The sequence below is a fragment of the Platalea leucorodia genome (genome assembly GCF_965183815.1).
Source record: "Platalea leucorodia genome assembly, chromosome: 14".
NCBI classification, from domain to species: Eukaryota; Metazoa; Chordata; class Aves; order Pelecaniformes; family Threskiornithidae; genus Platalea; species Platalea leucorodia.
Genome location: NC_138836.1, coordinates 2,215,686 through 2,232,568, shown reverse-complemented (window position 1 = coordinate 2,232,568; position 16,883 = coordinate 2,215,686). Strand labels below are relative to the sequence as shown.

The following is a 16,883-nucleotide window of genomic DNA, read 5'->3' as shown; positions in this document are numbered from 1 at the left end:
GGAGGATGGAGGAACACCCAGCGGCCGGCAGAGACACGCACGGCTGCTGCAGCGGGGACGGCGTCAAACGCTGTCACCTCGGAGCGGAACGCGTGGCGCAATGAGGCCGTTTGCAATACCAGGTGATTTTGGAGCAGTGGATTATTCCCTTAAAATTAGGTGAGTCCACGAACGTCTACGGTAGGTGGAGTACAAAGCCCAGCAACACTGCTCACCTGTCTTAAAAGCACGAGGCTGCCTGCTTTCGTGCCGTCTTCCTCCCAGTGCCAGCACAGAACTCGTACAGCGCGCCATTGAAGTTACCAGGTGTTGGCTGCTGACCCCTCTGTCAAATCCACCTTTGCTTTGGTGACTGCGAGCTTCCTGAGCTCCCTGCAAGTTTCAGACACGCAGATGCTTCCTTGATCGCCACAACTTTTACTCTGAAATTAATGCATTAGGACCTCCCACTGCAAATGCTATTTTCATTAGTACTTGCATAAAGGAGGGAGAAGGGGGAAAGAAAACCCCTATATCTGTTCTATGCATCCCTCCCAGTTTGCACTAATAACAGCCCTTAATACCCCCAAAACAGTCCTCTCTAGAAAATACCTCTTTTTGGTCTGGGAAATGCAAGCTTTGTTTGCGCTGCTTCACTCTGTGCAACATGAGCTCAAGAGTCCGAACTATCACCAGCCTTAATATTAACACAACTCAGGAAAGAGCTGAGCTGCTAAAACTACACAAACAGGACTACAGTATTTTATTTTTTCTGATCTAGGATCTATAAAAATTTCTTGTTTAATAAAAAGCCCCAACCACTATCTAGGTCCCCAGGGAATGCTCTGTCTCATCACATCTTTCTAGAGGAAGATTAAAGGGAAATTTTAAGTAACATGACACAGTTTTAATTCTGTTATCCCTTAGGCTTGGGCATTAAGAAGTCAAATGATACCTACTTGCATACAGGTAAGCACCTGCTCTCTGGGGAACTTTCAAAAGTATTTTGTCATCTAAATGCTTTTTATTCAAACCCACAGGATTTGACTCTTAAATTTGTACCCCTGAGACATACAGAGCCATTTTTTAACGTCAAGATGAAGAAAAACCCGTTCCCTCTGACAAAGCTAGTTTTAACATGCAGCTTTAAAATTCCAAGCCTTCAGTATTTCCAAGGGACCCCACTGATCTCTCAGATGGTCCTGACTGCAGGACGGTCTTTAAATAAAAGCTGCTTTGCTGATTATTTACCCAGACCAAGATGAAGGGGTTTATGAAGATGGCTACAGGAACTGGGCTTCCCATCCTTCCCAGGATGATGACATTTGACCAGAACAATTCTCAGCAGCTGTTTGAAAACCTCAGACACCAAACAATTCCACCTGTTGTTGAAATTCAACTGGGAATGAATGCAGAAAGCATCTGGAAGTCTGAACAAGACTCCAGGAAATGCAAGGGTAAGGCAAGGAGAGATACCATTGGTTTGAGAAAAGCCTCAGCTTGGTCATCCTCCCGTGACCAAGGTTTCTTCTGCACTCCAGTCTCTGCTATTTATGGCAGTCACAAAGCGCTTGCTTTCATTATTCCAAGCACATCGTACAAAAAATAGGTTTTGACTCAGTCTTGTCTTCTCTTCTTCCCCCAATTCATTCACAGCTGAAGGCAAAAAGTGTGAAGGATAAATAATCCTTCTTACAGCTGGATTTGCAGCTGTAAAAGACTTTCACATCTGAAGCGAGGCACGGTGGAAGTGCAGTGGAAGACTGGTATCCTACAGATTCAACGGTTTGTCCTACCGAGCAGAGGCTGTAGTTTGCAAGGCTTGTGAAAGTTGCTTTTGTGCCTCTCTACATCTTCAGGTAAAGTGAGTAACAGTAAGTTACTGTTTGGGAAGGGGGCTTGAATCACAACGTCCGGACTCCTCTCAAAGCTGCAGGGACGTAGTTCTGAACAGCACAAAAAGCAGAGTGGCCAATTCACGCTGCTGTTCTCGTCTGGGCATCCAGCATTACCAAGTCTGGCAGCGTACTCCAAAGCATTGGTCCTCAGCGGGGAAAAAAGACAAGCATCACTGGAAGGGGAAGTCAGTGTCCTGACGGAGTCCTCAAAGAGCTCCTTTCATTCCACTTTTGTTTTGTCCGAGTTGGCTTAAACTGTGAAGTTTTCTTAATCAAGTGTTCCTTCAAGAGCCCTTGCAGGGCATCGGATTTGCCTCAATGAGATCTACGGGCTGGATGCTGAAAGGGGGGGATCTGAGCCACCAAAACCAGCACAAAACTCATCACAAAGCGTGTCCTTTGCGTCCATGTCCCCCTGCAGAATATTCCTTTCCTAAGGAGTAACAATCTCTTTATTTGGGCTTCCACAACCTTCGTCTTTCCCCAGGGCTCCAAAGTCCTCCTCACCTCAGGATTAATTGTTCAAACCTACAGCGCTTCCCACAGCGCCCCGCCGACCCTCATTACTGCTGGGATCTCTGCGGACAGCGAGCCACGTCTTTCATAGCACCACCAGCCCTACTTGATCCCTCCCAGAAAGCTGAAATTCTTCAGGAGGAGAGGAAAACTCTTCCCCTCAAATGGAGTCAAACCATTTAATGAACACCAGCTGCGCCTCCCAGCATCGCCATGTTCGAGTAAGACCATTAGTCCCATGCTCCTAGCGAAGAAACCAGAAAGCCTCTGTAATTAAGCATCTTGAAGGCCAACCAAAAACTGCAAACAGGGATCAAAATCCAGTCTTCCATCTCCCACTTATCCTCACGCTCCTACATGCTAACCACCAGGGAGAAGTGCTGTACTACCACCTCATCCTGACACGAAGTACAAAAAGCAAGGTAAATTAGAGGATTAAAATATTCACTATCACAACACATTCAGTTCGGCAACCGGTTAACAGCCAGAACGAACAAACCTCAATAATCCAGAGAATGAAATGTATTAGATTACACTGCTAATATAATTAAGAATAATTTGAGTTATTTAAATGCTTTCAGATTGTCTTTTATTACTCCACATCAGTCCGTCACACCAGCTGGTACAAGCGTACTGAGAAGTGGCCACAATCTAAATTCTAATAAAAACACTTCAAGTTATTATTCACTTTCAATTTAATAGATGATGATCAAGGAAGCATCTAGTTTTTCATTTTTAGCTTCGAAAACAAATTGCTATTCCTTAGAAACTCAATTCTTTCCAACTGGCTGAAGCATAGAAAGTATTATTTCTTTGAGCCAGTCACGTTATACCTTTTCATTAATGTTGCAGTAACGGTCACAATAGAGCCAGTACCCGACAGACAAAATGACAGCACTTACATTACATTGGCTGCCTCAGAAGTAATGAAGGGACTAAAAAGGAGTATTCTTGCGAGAAAATAAACTGGCTTTGACCACAACCTTTGCAGCGACGCGGTATCTGTTTTGATATGGCAGTTATCTTGCAGCAGCCATTATCTTAGTACTGCTTCGGGGTTCGTTCTTTTGCCGAGAACACCTCCATACGCCAGTACAAGAATCTCCCCCGCGTCACCACGTGGAGTATTTCCTTACACCCTCGCAGGTTAGCGTATTCTGTTTCAGAAGAGCCTTGCACTCCCAGAACCCCTTTTGAACCCGTGTCTCGGGCCACTGGATACCGATCCTCACCAGAGCCCTCTTCAGCGGGTACTATCCCCACCGCGCTGATAAACTACGGCACTGGCTGTCAGGTGTTAACCAGGGGTCCCGCCAAAACCAGCTGTGCTTCAATCTGTCATTATCCCCCCGTACATGAATAAAAATCCCTTCCTTTAGGTGCCCGAAACAAACAATTTTGGTTACATCTTTTTAAATAACTGCTAGTGTCCATTCCACCACTGAAACTGAAACCGAAACTGTTTGAGGGACTGAAGACCTGGCATACGCTAAAGGCAAGGTCTCCTCATCCCCAAGAACTCGCTGGAGTATTGTATCCAATTATAACTCACTCCATTCTTTTTCATTTAAAAACCATGAGAGGAACATTAACTAGATTGCATGGCAATCACTTTAGAATGCATTATTTGAGAATTGTGGGTAATAATATAATTTGCCCAGGCTCTTGAAAGATCTCAGCTGTTTATTAATGATAAACATGAAAAACTTACCTCCCAACTAGTGTGACAAGAGCTCTTTGCCCAGCTTTCCTGTATCCTCTGACACGCGGACTTCTAGTAGTCCTTTCGGCTACCAGCACAAACACGAGAACTGTTACAAATCAAGCCAGGCCAAACAGCTAAGCCAACTCCCAACTAATTCGATCCCAATTGTTTGTATCCCTGTACCTCACGCTACTTCTGAACCATCACCCCTAGCAGCAGCTCTCGTAGCGAAGATGAAGCCACAGCAAAACCACTCAGGTCCCAGCAAACAGGAATCAACAGGTAAATTCTCTAAGCAGCAGAGGAGCAGTACCACCAAGCAACAAGCACTGTCATAGGGAGAGTATTTGCAAGATCATGCGAGAGTTCTAAAAAATCAGTTTTTAAAAAAACAGGTTAGTATTTCTGCATTGCTGCGTACAGAAATATGCATCAGAACGTGCCAGTCCACTTAACAGTCTGCTAGACTAATGGAAATTAAATGTTGGAAGCTCTTAAGGAACTAAGTCACTTAAGGTCTTTGAGAGTTTCTTGGTTTTTATCTAATCAAGGAAATCTCTCTCAGAAAAGACAATTTAGTCCGTTTTTGATTGCAGTCACCACCTTCCATAAACACCATTCAGCACTGTTAGAAGAAATATTTCAGAAATATGAGGAGCAAGCTCAGGTGAAGAGCAGAAAGGTGTTAGAAATGGGGGAATTTAGGTGATCAATGCCTCTCCATTTTTTTAACAGCCTGTTGCTAAATACTAGAGGAAACTTCAATTTATGCTGAATTAAGGAGTATTTCCAAAGCTGTCACATCAATTGAAAGGTACAAAAGCCTATCTTTTTCATTTTTGTACAGGGGAATTTTGGTAAGCTGATCAAAATTCATGTTAAATGGTCTCATTTTATTAAAGGAACATTATGTTACAAGAATCCTGCACATAAGTTCATGACAGATGAAGCACCACTCTACTAATTCAGGAAATTAAGACACTGGTTTTGAAAGCATGCTGTTCAGTACCTGTCACTTGACTTCTATTGCCTCAGGAAAGAAATAATGGTAGGCAAGATACAACAGGGTATTTTGAGCTTCAGAGTCCTAAGTTGAGCTGAAAAAAAAAGCTGTACTTCAGGAGACCTCACCCTTTCTTCAGAAACTAAAGCAAGTCCAAACATCTTTTTTGGCCAAACAAGATAAAGACCGCTTTCTCCTGGGAAAAATCTTGGCACGACACCAAGTTGAAAGAATTTCACACACTGTTATCAGCACTCTAGCCAGGTTGAAAGCCGGAGATTCTAAAGCCGAAGAGCAATGTATTCCACGTCTAAATATATGCCCCACCACCCTCCTTCCCCCCCCCGCCCCCCCAAGAAATTTTTTCCAGGCCTTTGTGGGTTTGGATATGAAAACATTTGTTCACCAGAAGGAATTCCAACCTTGCAATATACCACAGCAGTCTACAAGACATATACCAGAGTGAGAAACAATCTGCTTAGCAGTAGAATTTCCTAGAATTAAAACAATGGCATACGGTAGCTTATATTCTTCAGCTACACAGTCGAAAGGAACTGCAAAAACCAGCTGCTATTTTTCTTGTATCTCCATTAAATGCAATTAATGTCGTATCAAATGTGTTAAAATCGTGACAGAAGTCAAATAGATCGTTGCCCGTCAGCTAAATGCACAGACTCATCATTTTGCCACAAAGTTAAAGCATCTCCAGACCCAGCAGGCAAGGCCTAGCAGGCAATAATCACTTCTTGAATTAACTATTACAAAAACTACCACCAAAAAGTGAGCTCTGCTAACAGGTTAATACCTAAAAGAGCATTAACTCACTGCAAACACTACAAAATAGGAGGCCATTGCTAGGACACCAGGGAAAGCTCTGCGGCTGCTGAGCAGACAGGTACACAACCTTCCAGGAACATCCACGGATTTCACCACGACCTCTCAGCTTCCCCATGAGAGAACTCCGGAACAGCAGCCTCGTGGGGAAGACCCACAAAACCCCTCACCGTCACTAGCGCCCTCCGGCACTCCAAGCCTCTTCCCCTCTCAGCTGGGGACACCACAATGGTAAAGCAGAGCTTGGGATCTACACCACCGTAGCTAAATACACCCAAAACCAGAACGCAGTTCTTTATTTTTGCTTTACATTTCCAAGCATCTCCTATTTGATACCATGGTAAACTGAATGGTTAACGAAAATTATTCGCTCTTTTTAACTCAACGTTTACATAAAAAAGCATTCGAATACAGACTTTTAAATAAGCTACTGTAACAACAATATTGATGTTTCTATTAAAGACTGACAAAAAGAGCTCAACCCAAAGGCATAAGTAAGTAGTCCAGGATTTTGCAGTTTGCCTAATCAAACATTTTTGGCTTAGCAGAGCATACACATTTTTAAAAAAAAAAAAAAAAAAAAAAAAAAAAAAAAAAAGAAAGAAAAAAGAAAAGAAAAAGACAAAACCGACTTCTATTTCCAGTTCAACTACTGACTGACTGTCTCAAGGAAGCCTTTCATTTTCCAACAGTCTTCTGACTGTAAAAGGGGATTATGCTTACTTACCGCACCGAAAGCTGAGAATTGAGAAGCATAAAGTGCTGCATAGAAAGAAATACAAGTGCTGAGTACTATTACTCCACAGAAAAATAAAGAAAACCGGTTATTTTAAACAAGAAGTTTATTTAAACAACAAGACGCTTTACTTGAAGGGAAAACTATCTAGGATCATTTTTTTTTTTTTTTTAGAGTCATTTACCCCTACTTAGACAGAGATCGCTCTACATGTAACAGCTACGTACAAAAAAGTTATAAAATTGTCCTTGGTTTTACAATGATAAAAGAAAAACATTGAAATTATCCAATCAAACAAGGTATGCAAGGTTTTTGTTTTTAAACAGTGAGAGCAAAATAACTTACTGGAATATAAAGATAAAAGTAGAAGGAGCATGCCACTAACGGAGAAAGGGGCATTTTCACAGAACCAGTTTGTTTTCCCACCCCATCTCCATTAAATGTTGATCAAAACATACCATTGGCCATTTAGTTAAAAAAAATATGCATTATGTCTGTGCACATACACCAGTTACTTTATGTACAATAGAAGGAATAGGAAAAAAAAAAATCAAAGAGAGAAGAGAGAAAACTATACTGCAGTAGTCAGGATGTGGCTGAACCAAGTCTCATTTTTCTAATTGTGAATGTGTCGCCTGTGGGAGCACAGTTCTGGAGAGGAAAGTAGCAGGTTCTTTTTTTGTGTGTTTGTTTTGTTTTGTTTTTTTAGTAAACTCCTCCTGTTTGCTGCTGGAACACATCAATTGTATCTTCATCCTCCATTTCCAACTATAGCAGAAAAGAGAAAAAAGGCTTTCAACTCTGCTCAGGTATCTACTATAGGCCAGCTTGCTCTTACATTTCCTATCTTCATGTTTACTTTTCACGCAGCTTAACCAGACCAGCCCCGCTCCCCGCCATCATCATCATCACTTTGTACATTTAACCTACTTCACCATAACTCAAAAGCAAAGAAATTGCATGGAAAAAAACAATGCCAGTTGACAGTCGTTGTCCTAGAAGGAATTCTGGCAGGTAACTTCAGGGTGCATTGTATGACTCCTATGGAAAAGATCAGCACTCATAATACTTTAATTCTGTTGCCTACTTTGCCATTGCATCTTCTTTCTCCTATTTACTTCCTCAGTTTACCTCAGAACATTGCCACAATTCCACTTTGCTGCTGCTGTTCAAATGGGCAAACTGCTTCAGCTACAGCACTAAAGAAAGCAGACTACAATTAAGGCCCCTAGCCCAACCAGGCAGGAAAACCAAGCACCAGCAGGCACAAAAAAATTAAAAACACTTTTCATGGTCAACAATGTAGCAAACTGCCAGTGAGGAACAGCAATACTTCATTAATATAATGCTCTTTTTTCAGCGTAGTTTTTACAGTTGATATTCCTGGGATGTTAATGTTACCCACTGACAAAATCTGTACCAAGACTTCGCTATAACTAATGTACGTTATATTTCTAAACAGTCTCAATTTCTGCTCCAGGAAATCACACTAGTCTATGGCATTTACCGCAGCTATAAATAGACTGATCCTAAGCTTCAGCGTAACATGGATGGAGAGAAAAGCACCCTGTTGCCTCAATTATCAGTATCCCAAGTTAAAAAGTTGCCTAGGTTGCGGCCAGAAGAGGCACATTCTTTGGAGCAACTGCTTAAAAAATACAGATCCACTAGGAGCCTTCTAAAAACAAGAGTCCCTTATTTCGTAACAAGTGGTTCTGAAAAGCATATAAAACTGTATCACTTGGAAAGTCTGATTACACACGGCTACGTGGAGCAGTACAGAAAAATCCTCAGAGTCACAATGAACCATTCTGTTCTCGGGATGGCCTTCGTTTTAACCAATTACAAGCAGACAGCCCAAACTTCACAGTATTCATTAATTTTGTGCCGCTGAAACAGAGCTTCGAATTACAAGTAACAGAAAATGACTTTGGTATTACAAATGCAAGTTTGCAAACGGGATCTCTGACAACAGCCTGGCAAGCTTTTATAAAAAATAAAGCCATCGCTTCAGGAAAAACTCAATTCTTAACTTACCGATTCTTATCTTGGAGCCGTGACCCAATAAAGCGACAGTTTTACAAGACTCGCCATCTGTACACTGTACTTCATTTTCTTACTTTATCACTACAGTGATACAGACTTATTATTCAAAACACTGAAGAAATCTTAAGATTCCATTTCCAATAATTCTCAACTAGTTATACCAAAATGATGGCCAAAAAATACCAAGTTCTATCAGTAATACATACAATTACACAAGTATTTTGTAGGAAACGGAAGCATCAACTCCTGCAGCAAATTTCAAATACAGTTCTTTAGTCTTGCTTCTGTGGTTTACCTGTGCAGGTGTGTCTGTTTCATTAATTGGCTGCCCATCGAACCGGAATCTGATTTGCCTCATTGACAACCCCTGGACAAAGAGAAGTAACACAGAGAGACGTAAGTCTGGTGTAAGAGTACTCGCTAGTTTTCTCTTGAGCTTCTCACTGGAATTGCAGCGTGATCATGAAAAGCCACCGTTCACGATATAGTTTTCGTACTCCCCTCATGCACCGACTTTAAGGCATTTCACTACAAATCCTTGCAGTCTGTTTTGCATTAAGAATTGTGTTGTGTCCAATAACTAAGAGAAGCAACAGTGCCCCCACTGCCTGTAAGTTAAAAATAAAGCAATTTCTAGTACACAAGTCTCACCCCAAAGGCCAAGATTTTTAGAGTGCTTTTTAATAATAATTCACCTAAAAATTAGATGCAACACTTTGGATAACAAATGTCAAACAGCAATATTCAATACTCTTTTTTGATCTTCCCCCAAAGCAAAGGTATTCTAAAATATCTTTTCCAGAAATGCAGCCACCATCTATTAGTCTGCAGCAGCAAAGAGTAGCCAATGGGAACTTTGTGACCTTTAATTCCTATTATCAAGACATCAACGGAACAAAGTTTTTCCATGCACAGCTGGAACTTTCAAAAAAACTTACGGAATCGTCTACTTCCAGAAACTACTGAATAGTATTTCCAACTAGCATTTCTACCACACAATGGTCGTTTTGCTGACCTCTTCCATCCCCAGAAGACTACTTCTCCTTCTTGCTTGAGCCAACAGGTTCAAAAAGGTACCTAAAGAGCAACGATCCCTCCCACTAATAACATCAGCTTCAAATTCACAGGTTAGTTTTCAAAGGTATTCTACAGCACGCTACATTCTGCAAAGATGAATGAAGTTGGAGGATACAACCAGAACCAAGAACCTTGCTGTCTACTGCTTTGCCAGTTCTACCCACCCTCTCCACAGAGTATCTAAAGATACAAGAAGTCGCGCTGGTTTTGAAGTAAATCCAAGGTACTGCATGGTGCTGCTCTGGCACCTCTGAAGTAGAAAAGAAGCCTTCGTTTAGCCATGCGAGAGCAGATGTAACACACAAAAGAAAACTTAATGTAGTAATTATTTTTGAGAAGTTGATTTGTCGGGAAGAATATTTTAATAAAGAATACGAGTAAACTTTTTGGTAAGACTTTATAGTTCACAGCAAAATGCCTTCTCTAGCCTGACGAAGATTCCGCAGTGTTCCCTCAGAACATCATCTTGTTTAAGAAAACCACGTGGCCAAGTGTCATGGCAGCAACACATTTTTGCACAGGAACATTTGGTTTGAGCTGTTTTCTCCAACATTGTGTTTCTTAAAATATATATTTCCTATTCCAAAAGTGTTGGGTTTTTTGCAGGTTCCCGACAACTTTATGAGCTGAACAAACGGTAGCTAAAAACATACTGAAAAACTGTACCTTGGCGAGATTAGTATCCACCAAAAAATTAGGTGTGTTCCATGGATGATTTCATCCCCGCTTACAATAATCGCAAATAGTCTTAATCTTCTAAACATATCATTCAAGGTTTAGTTACTTCCATTTTAGGTCTACTACACGCAATCTATGATTTTCATTCTCTAAAGCTGCTAAATTCTCTACGCAGCTTCCACCTCTCCAAAATTAAATCTCAGTCCACAGCTTAAGGATTTTAAGATTGGGTAGGAACCCTAGTTCCTAGTTAGGAACACGAACAAAATCTAACTTTTAGAGACACACAGAACAAATACTTTTAAAAGAAGTTTGAGAAGTAAGCACCTAAGAAACAAAATTTAAAGACAAGTCCATCTCCACAGAAATATCCTTTGGATACCTACTAGCTACTTGAAACCAAAATCAGAAACAATGTCTCCCATTCTAAAGATTTAATATTTTTTTTCCTCCAGTTGACACCTGGGTTTTTTGATGTGTTGTTTTGTTTTTGTTTTTTTTTTAAAGCAGAGTGGAAATTGAGGTGAGAAGTTTTACTTTTTTTTTTTTTTTTTTTACTTTTGTTTGTTTCCAAGTAACTGAAGTGTGAATGGTACTTCTAAAATCACCTTTCCCAGGACTTTACAGACAATTAACCAATCCTCAAACTCCCCAAGAGACAGATATAACTGCACTTCATGTTTGGAAAAAGCAATACACAGTGAAGTGCATAAATGTAACATGAGTTTGTATGACAGAGCTAGGAAAAATGAGCTCACAGCTTCAAACATTCGCTAATTTATCCCCAGAACACCCGCACAAGAGCATATTCACATGTTCAGTACGAGCTGATTTTCCCTGTCTTTATCCGGATCACTATCCTATTGTGGCCAAGGGTAAAACAAAGAGGTTTTACCACTCTGTAAATTAGAGTTTGTTTTTCTTGGTGGTGAAATAGTTACCTCAATATTTTATACTGATTTTATTGCGTTCCACGGTTATCACTGAATATTTGTGTTTTTAAAAAAAAAAAAACAAACAAAAACCTTCCCCAATTTCAAACACTTTTGTAGAGATGGAACTTTTTAAAGGCACACAGTCATTAAAAAAATCAGGGACAGCATAGACAAAATTTTCCTAATCAGAAGCTTCAGAAGAAAGCATTAAATAGCACTACTCTTATACAGGTGGTTTTGAAACTCGCAACAGCTGCCTGCAGCCTAGTAGGGTGCCTGCAGTTGCCGCTACACTAGGAAAATACATTTTTTTGTCCCTCAGAGGATTAACTTGACAACTAGGCCACAAGAGAAAAAACAAAGCTCATCACTAAATGTACAAGCTCCTTCTCAAGCTAGACATTAGACACCTTTAAACGCTGAAATACTCATCGATGTATTGATATTCTCTCATCTCAACACAATACTACAAAGCTGATAAACCAGAAGTCTCTGACCAGACCGAGAAGTTACTCAGTTATAAAAATACTCCTGATTATCACTCCACTCTCTATCCTAAGTTCATACCGCAGGTTCCTAACCCAGCCCTTCCATACTGATATTTTTGAGCAGCAGAGTAACAGTTGCCTCCCAACAGCCTAGACCAATGCAGATTTCACAAAGACAACAACAGACCTTTATTTTACCCGTTTCCTGCCACAACCCCGTCGGTCCACTCTATAACAGATCCTACGAACAATACACTTTCCACAACACAATTCGTTTCTGGTAAGCCTTTATCATTTTGCATATTTACATAGACTTTACTGTCTTCATCTATCTCTATGGAGATCACCTCTCCCCCAGACACCGGTTCTCCTGATGATCATAAAAGAGCCATACCTGTCGTTCACAATAGGCTTTCATTAGTTTACTAAGTGGTGTATGCCTCTTAATCTTAAACTGCACCACCGACCCATCTTGCCCTGCCACCTTCAGATTAATGTGGTCATTGTTTTCAGTCTTCACTCCTTCCTGTTGAGGAAATAAAAGAAAAAAAAACCCAACATTTTTTTAAAAGGTATGAAACAAGAAGTTAACATTTTACCAAAGTGCAACAGGTCATTAAAAAGGAGGAAATAAAGATATCATAGCTGTTTACCAACTTCAAACTTTGAATTAGGAAATAAAGGTCAGCACCTTTTATCTGGAGAAAAAAAAAAAAAAAGGCCATACACACAAAAAAACCTCCAAACCCTACTAATATTAGTTGTCATTCTTGAGACTGGTTAACATGCAAAGTAGCAATGAAGAGTTACTAGGCCAGTTGTTTTACAACAAATTTAAAAAAAAAAAAAAAAGTTATTTCTATCAAGGGCACAATAATAGGCAACACTACTGTTCCTAATCAAAGGAATGAGGTTATTTATGTTATAACCATGATTTCCACCACCAGCAAGTCTCTTTCTTACTGTATCTCAAACTTTTTCCTATCCGTTGAGGTACTTCTGAAGAAAAGTTCAAGATACTTTAAAGGACTGAATTTGAAAAGGTGACAAAATCTGAAAAGACCCAAGCTTTCTCCTTCCGAAAACGATTAAGAAAAAACCCTCCTTAACGAGCAGTCCGGTCCTCTCGCTTCCATTAGAAGCCACACGCAGAAGCTGCAGAGAACCAACTTCCAACTCCGCTGCTGGTGTTCTGATCCCGAGTATCCCGGCAAAGAGAAGGTTCAGCGCTGCCCAGACCCCAGGCAGCGCCGGCTCCCGAGGTGCCCAGCAGCTTTTCCATCTTTGTTTGCTTCAGGAGGAGCGGGGAGGGCGTCGGATGGCCCCGGCCGGGCTGCGGGTCCCCGCCATGTGACAGATCCCCGCACGCCGCGCTCCAGGCCACGGCCCCGCCACGCCGGGCGTTATCTTCTGGCGCCTTCAAACTCACAAGGGGGGGGGGAAGGGAAAAAAATTTAAAAAAAAAAAGGGGGGGGGGGCAGCGCGGCGTTCGCTGGTTGTGTTTTTTTTTTTTCGCCGTGGTTGTTGTTTAATTCCTGCTGTCGAAAGGCGAAGCTCCTCTCCGCCCGCAGGACCCCCCCGGGCGGCCCCTCCCGCGGCCGGGGCCAGAGGCAGCACAAAAGGGGCAGGGAGCGCTGCCCGCCCGCCCCTCCCGCGGCGGAAAGGCCCCGCCGCGCTCCGGCCAGCGCCGCACGGGAAGGGGCTGGCGAGTGCCCCGGCGAGAGGCGGCCTGCGAGGGGGGATGCTGCGCCCCAGCCGCCGCCGGCCGCGCGGGGGAGGCCGGATCCGGCCCCGCGAGGAGGAGGAGGAGGAGGAGGAAGGCGACGGCAGCAACCGCCTCCGGACCTGCCTCTCTCCCTGAGGAGGGCGGGAAGGGAGCCCGGATTCGCCCCCCTCGCCCCCCCCCCTTTCCCCGCCGCCCTCCCCGGGGATCCTCCGCCCGCCCCGGGAGGCTGCGGCCCCGGCCCCCCCTCCCCCGGCGGGGCGGGAAGGCGGCCGCGGCCTGGGTGCGCAGGAAAATGGCGCGCAAAGCCGGCGCGGCGGAGCCCAGGCCGACGGCTGGCCGGGGCCAGGCCCGGGCCCGCGGCCGGGGCCCGGCCCTCCCCGCCGCCGCCTGAGGGGCGAAGCGAGGCGGGCGGGGGCGAGGGAGGGAGGCGGAGGGGGCGGGAGGGAGGGCGCCTGCCTCACCTTGGGCTTCTCGTCGGCCATGGCGAGTCAGCGATGTCCGGGCCACTCCGAGCGCCTCACAAAGGGGGGGAAGGAACGACCGAGCGCGGCGGCGGAGAGAGGAGAGAGAGAGCGCGGGGAAGGCGGGGGGGGGAGGGAGCGCGCACGCACCGCCGCGGGGCCGCGCCTTGCCCCGTGCGTGCGCGCGCCCGCCCCGTCCGCCGGGCTCTCCCCCGCCCCCCCCCGCCCGGCGCGGCCCCGCCGCCCATTGGGCCGCGGCGGACGGAGGGGGCGGGGCCAGCGCGAGGAAGCGGGGGGGGGGGTGAGGGGGGAGGGAGCGCGCGCGCGCCCCGGCCGTTACATAACGCGGCGGCGGGAGGCGGAGCGTGCGCGCGCCCCGGCGGCCGCCCGCGCTGCGTGCGCGCGCCCCCCGCCCGCCGGGCGCAGCGGGCCCAGGCGTGCGGCGGGCATTGTCCTCCTCAAAATGGCCGCCGCGGCCCGGCGGCCCCGCTCCCGCCCGGCCCCGTCTCCTCAGGGCCCCCTCGGCGCTGCCGCCTCCTCCCGCCCCTCGCCCCGGGGGCCGCGCTGGCCGCCCTCTGCGCTCGCCCCACCGGCACCTCTCCCTGGCACTCCCCCGCGGGTGACCCCGCTGTGGCGGCCTCCTCTGCGGCCTCCTCAAACCTGACACGTTTTCCTCCCCCCCCTACTCACGGGTGTTTCACGGGTGACAGTGATGGAGGCTGCGAGGTCTGAGAGCCGCCCGCTGCGCTTCCCCAATCCCCAGCCTTCCCCCCGAGGAAGGCGAGGTGCGGGTTTGCCCTGAAATACCTGTCGTTTCTGCAGAGGGAACCGAGACCCGCTGTGCCTCTCTGCTGCGTCTGAAAAACGCATCTTGAATATAATTAAAACAATTGCAGTCCAGGTTTACTTATATTCTTCAACAGGCTGAGGACGGGATGCAGCACCTCAAAAATTATAATATATAAATAAGAGGATACATCACTAATGATGCGATTCTTTCAAGTTCATTCCGATGGAGGGGAGGAAGAAATTCCCAATAACTCCAGGGATTTCACTGAACAGGTTCCCACAAAACAGTTTCTGAGCCTTTTTTCATCAGCATTACACCCGCCGCCATCGTTTGTCAACCGTTTCTCTGCAGCACGTAGGTGGAAAAGAAACACCACAAAGATGACGACCCTTGTAAACGCTCCAGGGACGGATTTACCCGGCGGGCATCGGCCCACACCGGCGTCGCTCCGCGTGGTGAACGCGCTCCGGATCACGACGCAGCGGTGGCCGTGTGGTCGCGCACACCCTCCGCTCCCGGCGTGACGAAACCCCGGCCTGCGTATAACGCGCCTCCCGCACCATTGCGGAGAAGTTACAAGACGGTATTTGTCCAGAATAAACTCCTCAAGTAGTGAAATATCAACTGAAGACAAACTTAACTTACGAGCAAATACAGACTGCTTCTCACTGTGGATTCTCATCTCATTACTTCGCTTCCCAGTACCTCCCTTCTGCGTGCAGACTCACGGGGAGTATTTTGCTTTATTGCAATTGTCTGGAAATTGAAGAAGACGAAGCTGAAGCTGAACCTTTACCCGAGTCCACAGCTGCAAAATAACACAGTTGCAACCCTACCTGAGGCAGCGAAGATGGCCTGCGCCGCCAGCGGAGCTTCCACAAAACACGGGCGGTGAAGTCTTTTACCATCTCCTTGTAGACAAGGCTCCCATAGAGTGTAAATTTTTCCCTTCAGTACTCTGAAAGATTAAATCTCCTCTAAAATTTCATAGAACCTTTTAGTTTTAGTATTTTACTCCTTCTCAAGAGTCTGTACGAGTCAGTTCTGGAAAAATCAGAGGCACTGGAAGAGCTCCGTCTGACCAGGGAAGGCAACTGAGATGCTGTTTTAAATTGTGTCTGAGACTCAAACCGGTACTCCTTTGAGCTGTAGTTTCCACTCCTACCTGTGTCATTTTCCTTGATTTATCATCAAAAGACTGTTCCAATTAGTCTATCCTGCCTGTTTTCCTTGCGTTTAATTACTCATTATTTTTCTATTTATTTAAGCTACTGGGAGGCAAGAAGCACCTGTGGCTAGAGAAAACAACGTGCTTCTGTACAAATCCCCCTCGCACAGTCTGACAGTGGCTCAGTCTCCTACAATCTCCCTTCACCTTTTATTTTAGCTCTGGAGAGCAATGGGCAATGCCACCTGCACCTTCTGAAGTCCATTCTCACCAACAAGAAGCAGGACTATACGTGAGAACACAGAAATAAAGCATCTTAAAACCCACTCTACTGCTTCCTACACGGCTTTTTTAAGCAAGACTCAAAACGCACGGGGTGCTCTACAGAACAAAAGACAAGTGCCATTTCCCAAGGGACCGTAAGTTCTATTTTTAGAAATGATGCAACATCACAGAGAAGCGACCGCTGCGAGGAAGGGTGTCACAAGACCGACGTTGCTCGACGGCCCTGTTTTGTGTTGCTCTCGCCACCTCCCCCTCCCGCTTTGGAGCTCTCTGGGCGGCAGGTCCAGGCGGGGGATTTCTTTGGGAAGTGGGATGAAACTCTCAGGGCCTGAGAGCGGCGTGAAAGAACTGAATGCAGGAATGGCGTTAAGCGAGACATACGTTAAGCCCAGCATCACAAACAGAACAAACGTGCTTAAAAGGAGACGTGAAAATACGCTCGAGAACGTCTGGGATTTTGTTCCCCCTGCAGAAGTTATATGCACTCAAAAAAGCTGAAAACTGGTTCAGCTACACCCCCATTGGTGTCGCCACCAGTTAGACAGATCCCCAGTCACA

At 45.2% G+C, this 16,883-nt stretch overlaps 1 protein-coding gene and 1 long non-coding RNA gene across 3 annotated transcripts; both read right to left on the bottom strand.

Moving 5' to 3' along the window:
* Window positions 1-6,722: 6,722 nt before the first annotated feature.
* On the bottom strand, window positions 6,723-14,291 carry SUMO2 (small ubiquitin like modifier 2). Of its 2 annotated transcripts, none has more exons than XM_082326929.1 (4): window positions 14,083-14,291; window positions 12,290-12,421; window positions 9,013-9,084; window positions 6,723-7,439 (listed from the first exon to the last, which is right to left on the bottom strand). In XM_082326929.1, the coding sequence occupies exons 1-4, from the start codon at window positions 14,101-14,103 to the stop codon at window positions 7,377-7,379; spliced, it is 288 nt and encodes a 95-aa protein (XP_082183055.1). In that variant the 5' UTR covers window positions 14,104-14,291; the 3' UTR covers window positions 6,723-7,376. The 2 variants fall into 2 exon arrangements, with proteins under 2 accessions (XP_082183055.1, XP_082183056.1); XM_082326930.1 differs by lacking the exon at window positions 6,723-7,439 and adding an exon at window positions 7,451-8,858.
* A 727-nt stretch (window positions 14,292-15,018) lies between these two features.
* On the bottom strand, window positions 15,019-16,781 carry LOC309597523. Its single transcript, XR_014229789.1, has 2 exons — window positions 15,709-16,781; window positions 15,019-15,628 (listed from the first exon to the last, which is right to left on the bottom strand). It is a non-coding gene; the product is annotated as an uncharacterized lncRNA (long non-coding RNA).
* Window positions 16,782-16,883: the final 102 nt, after the last annotated feature.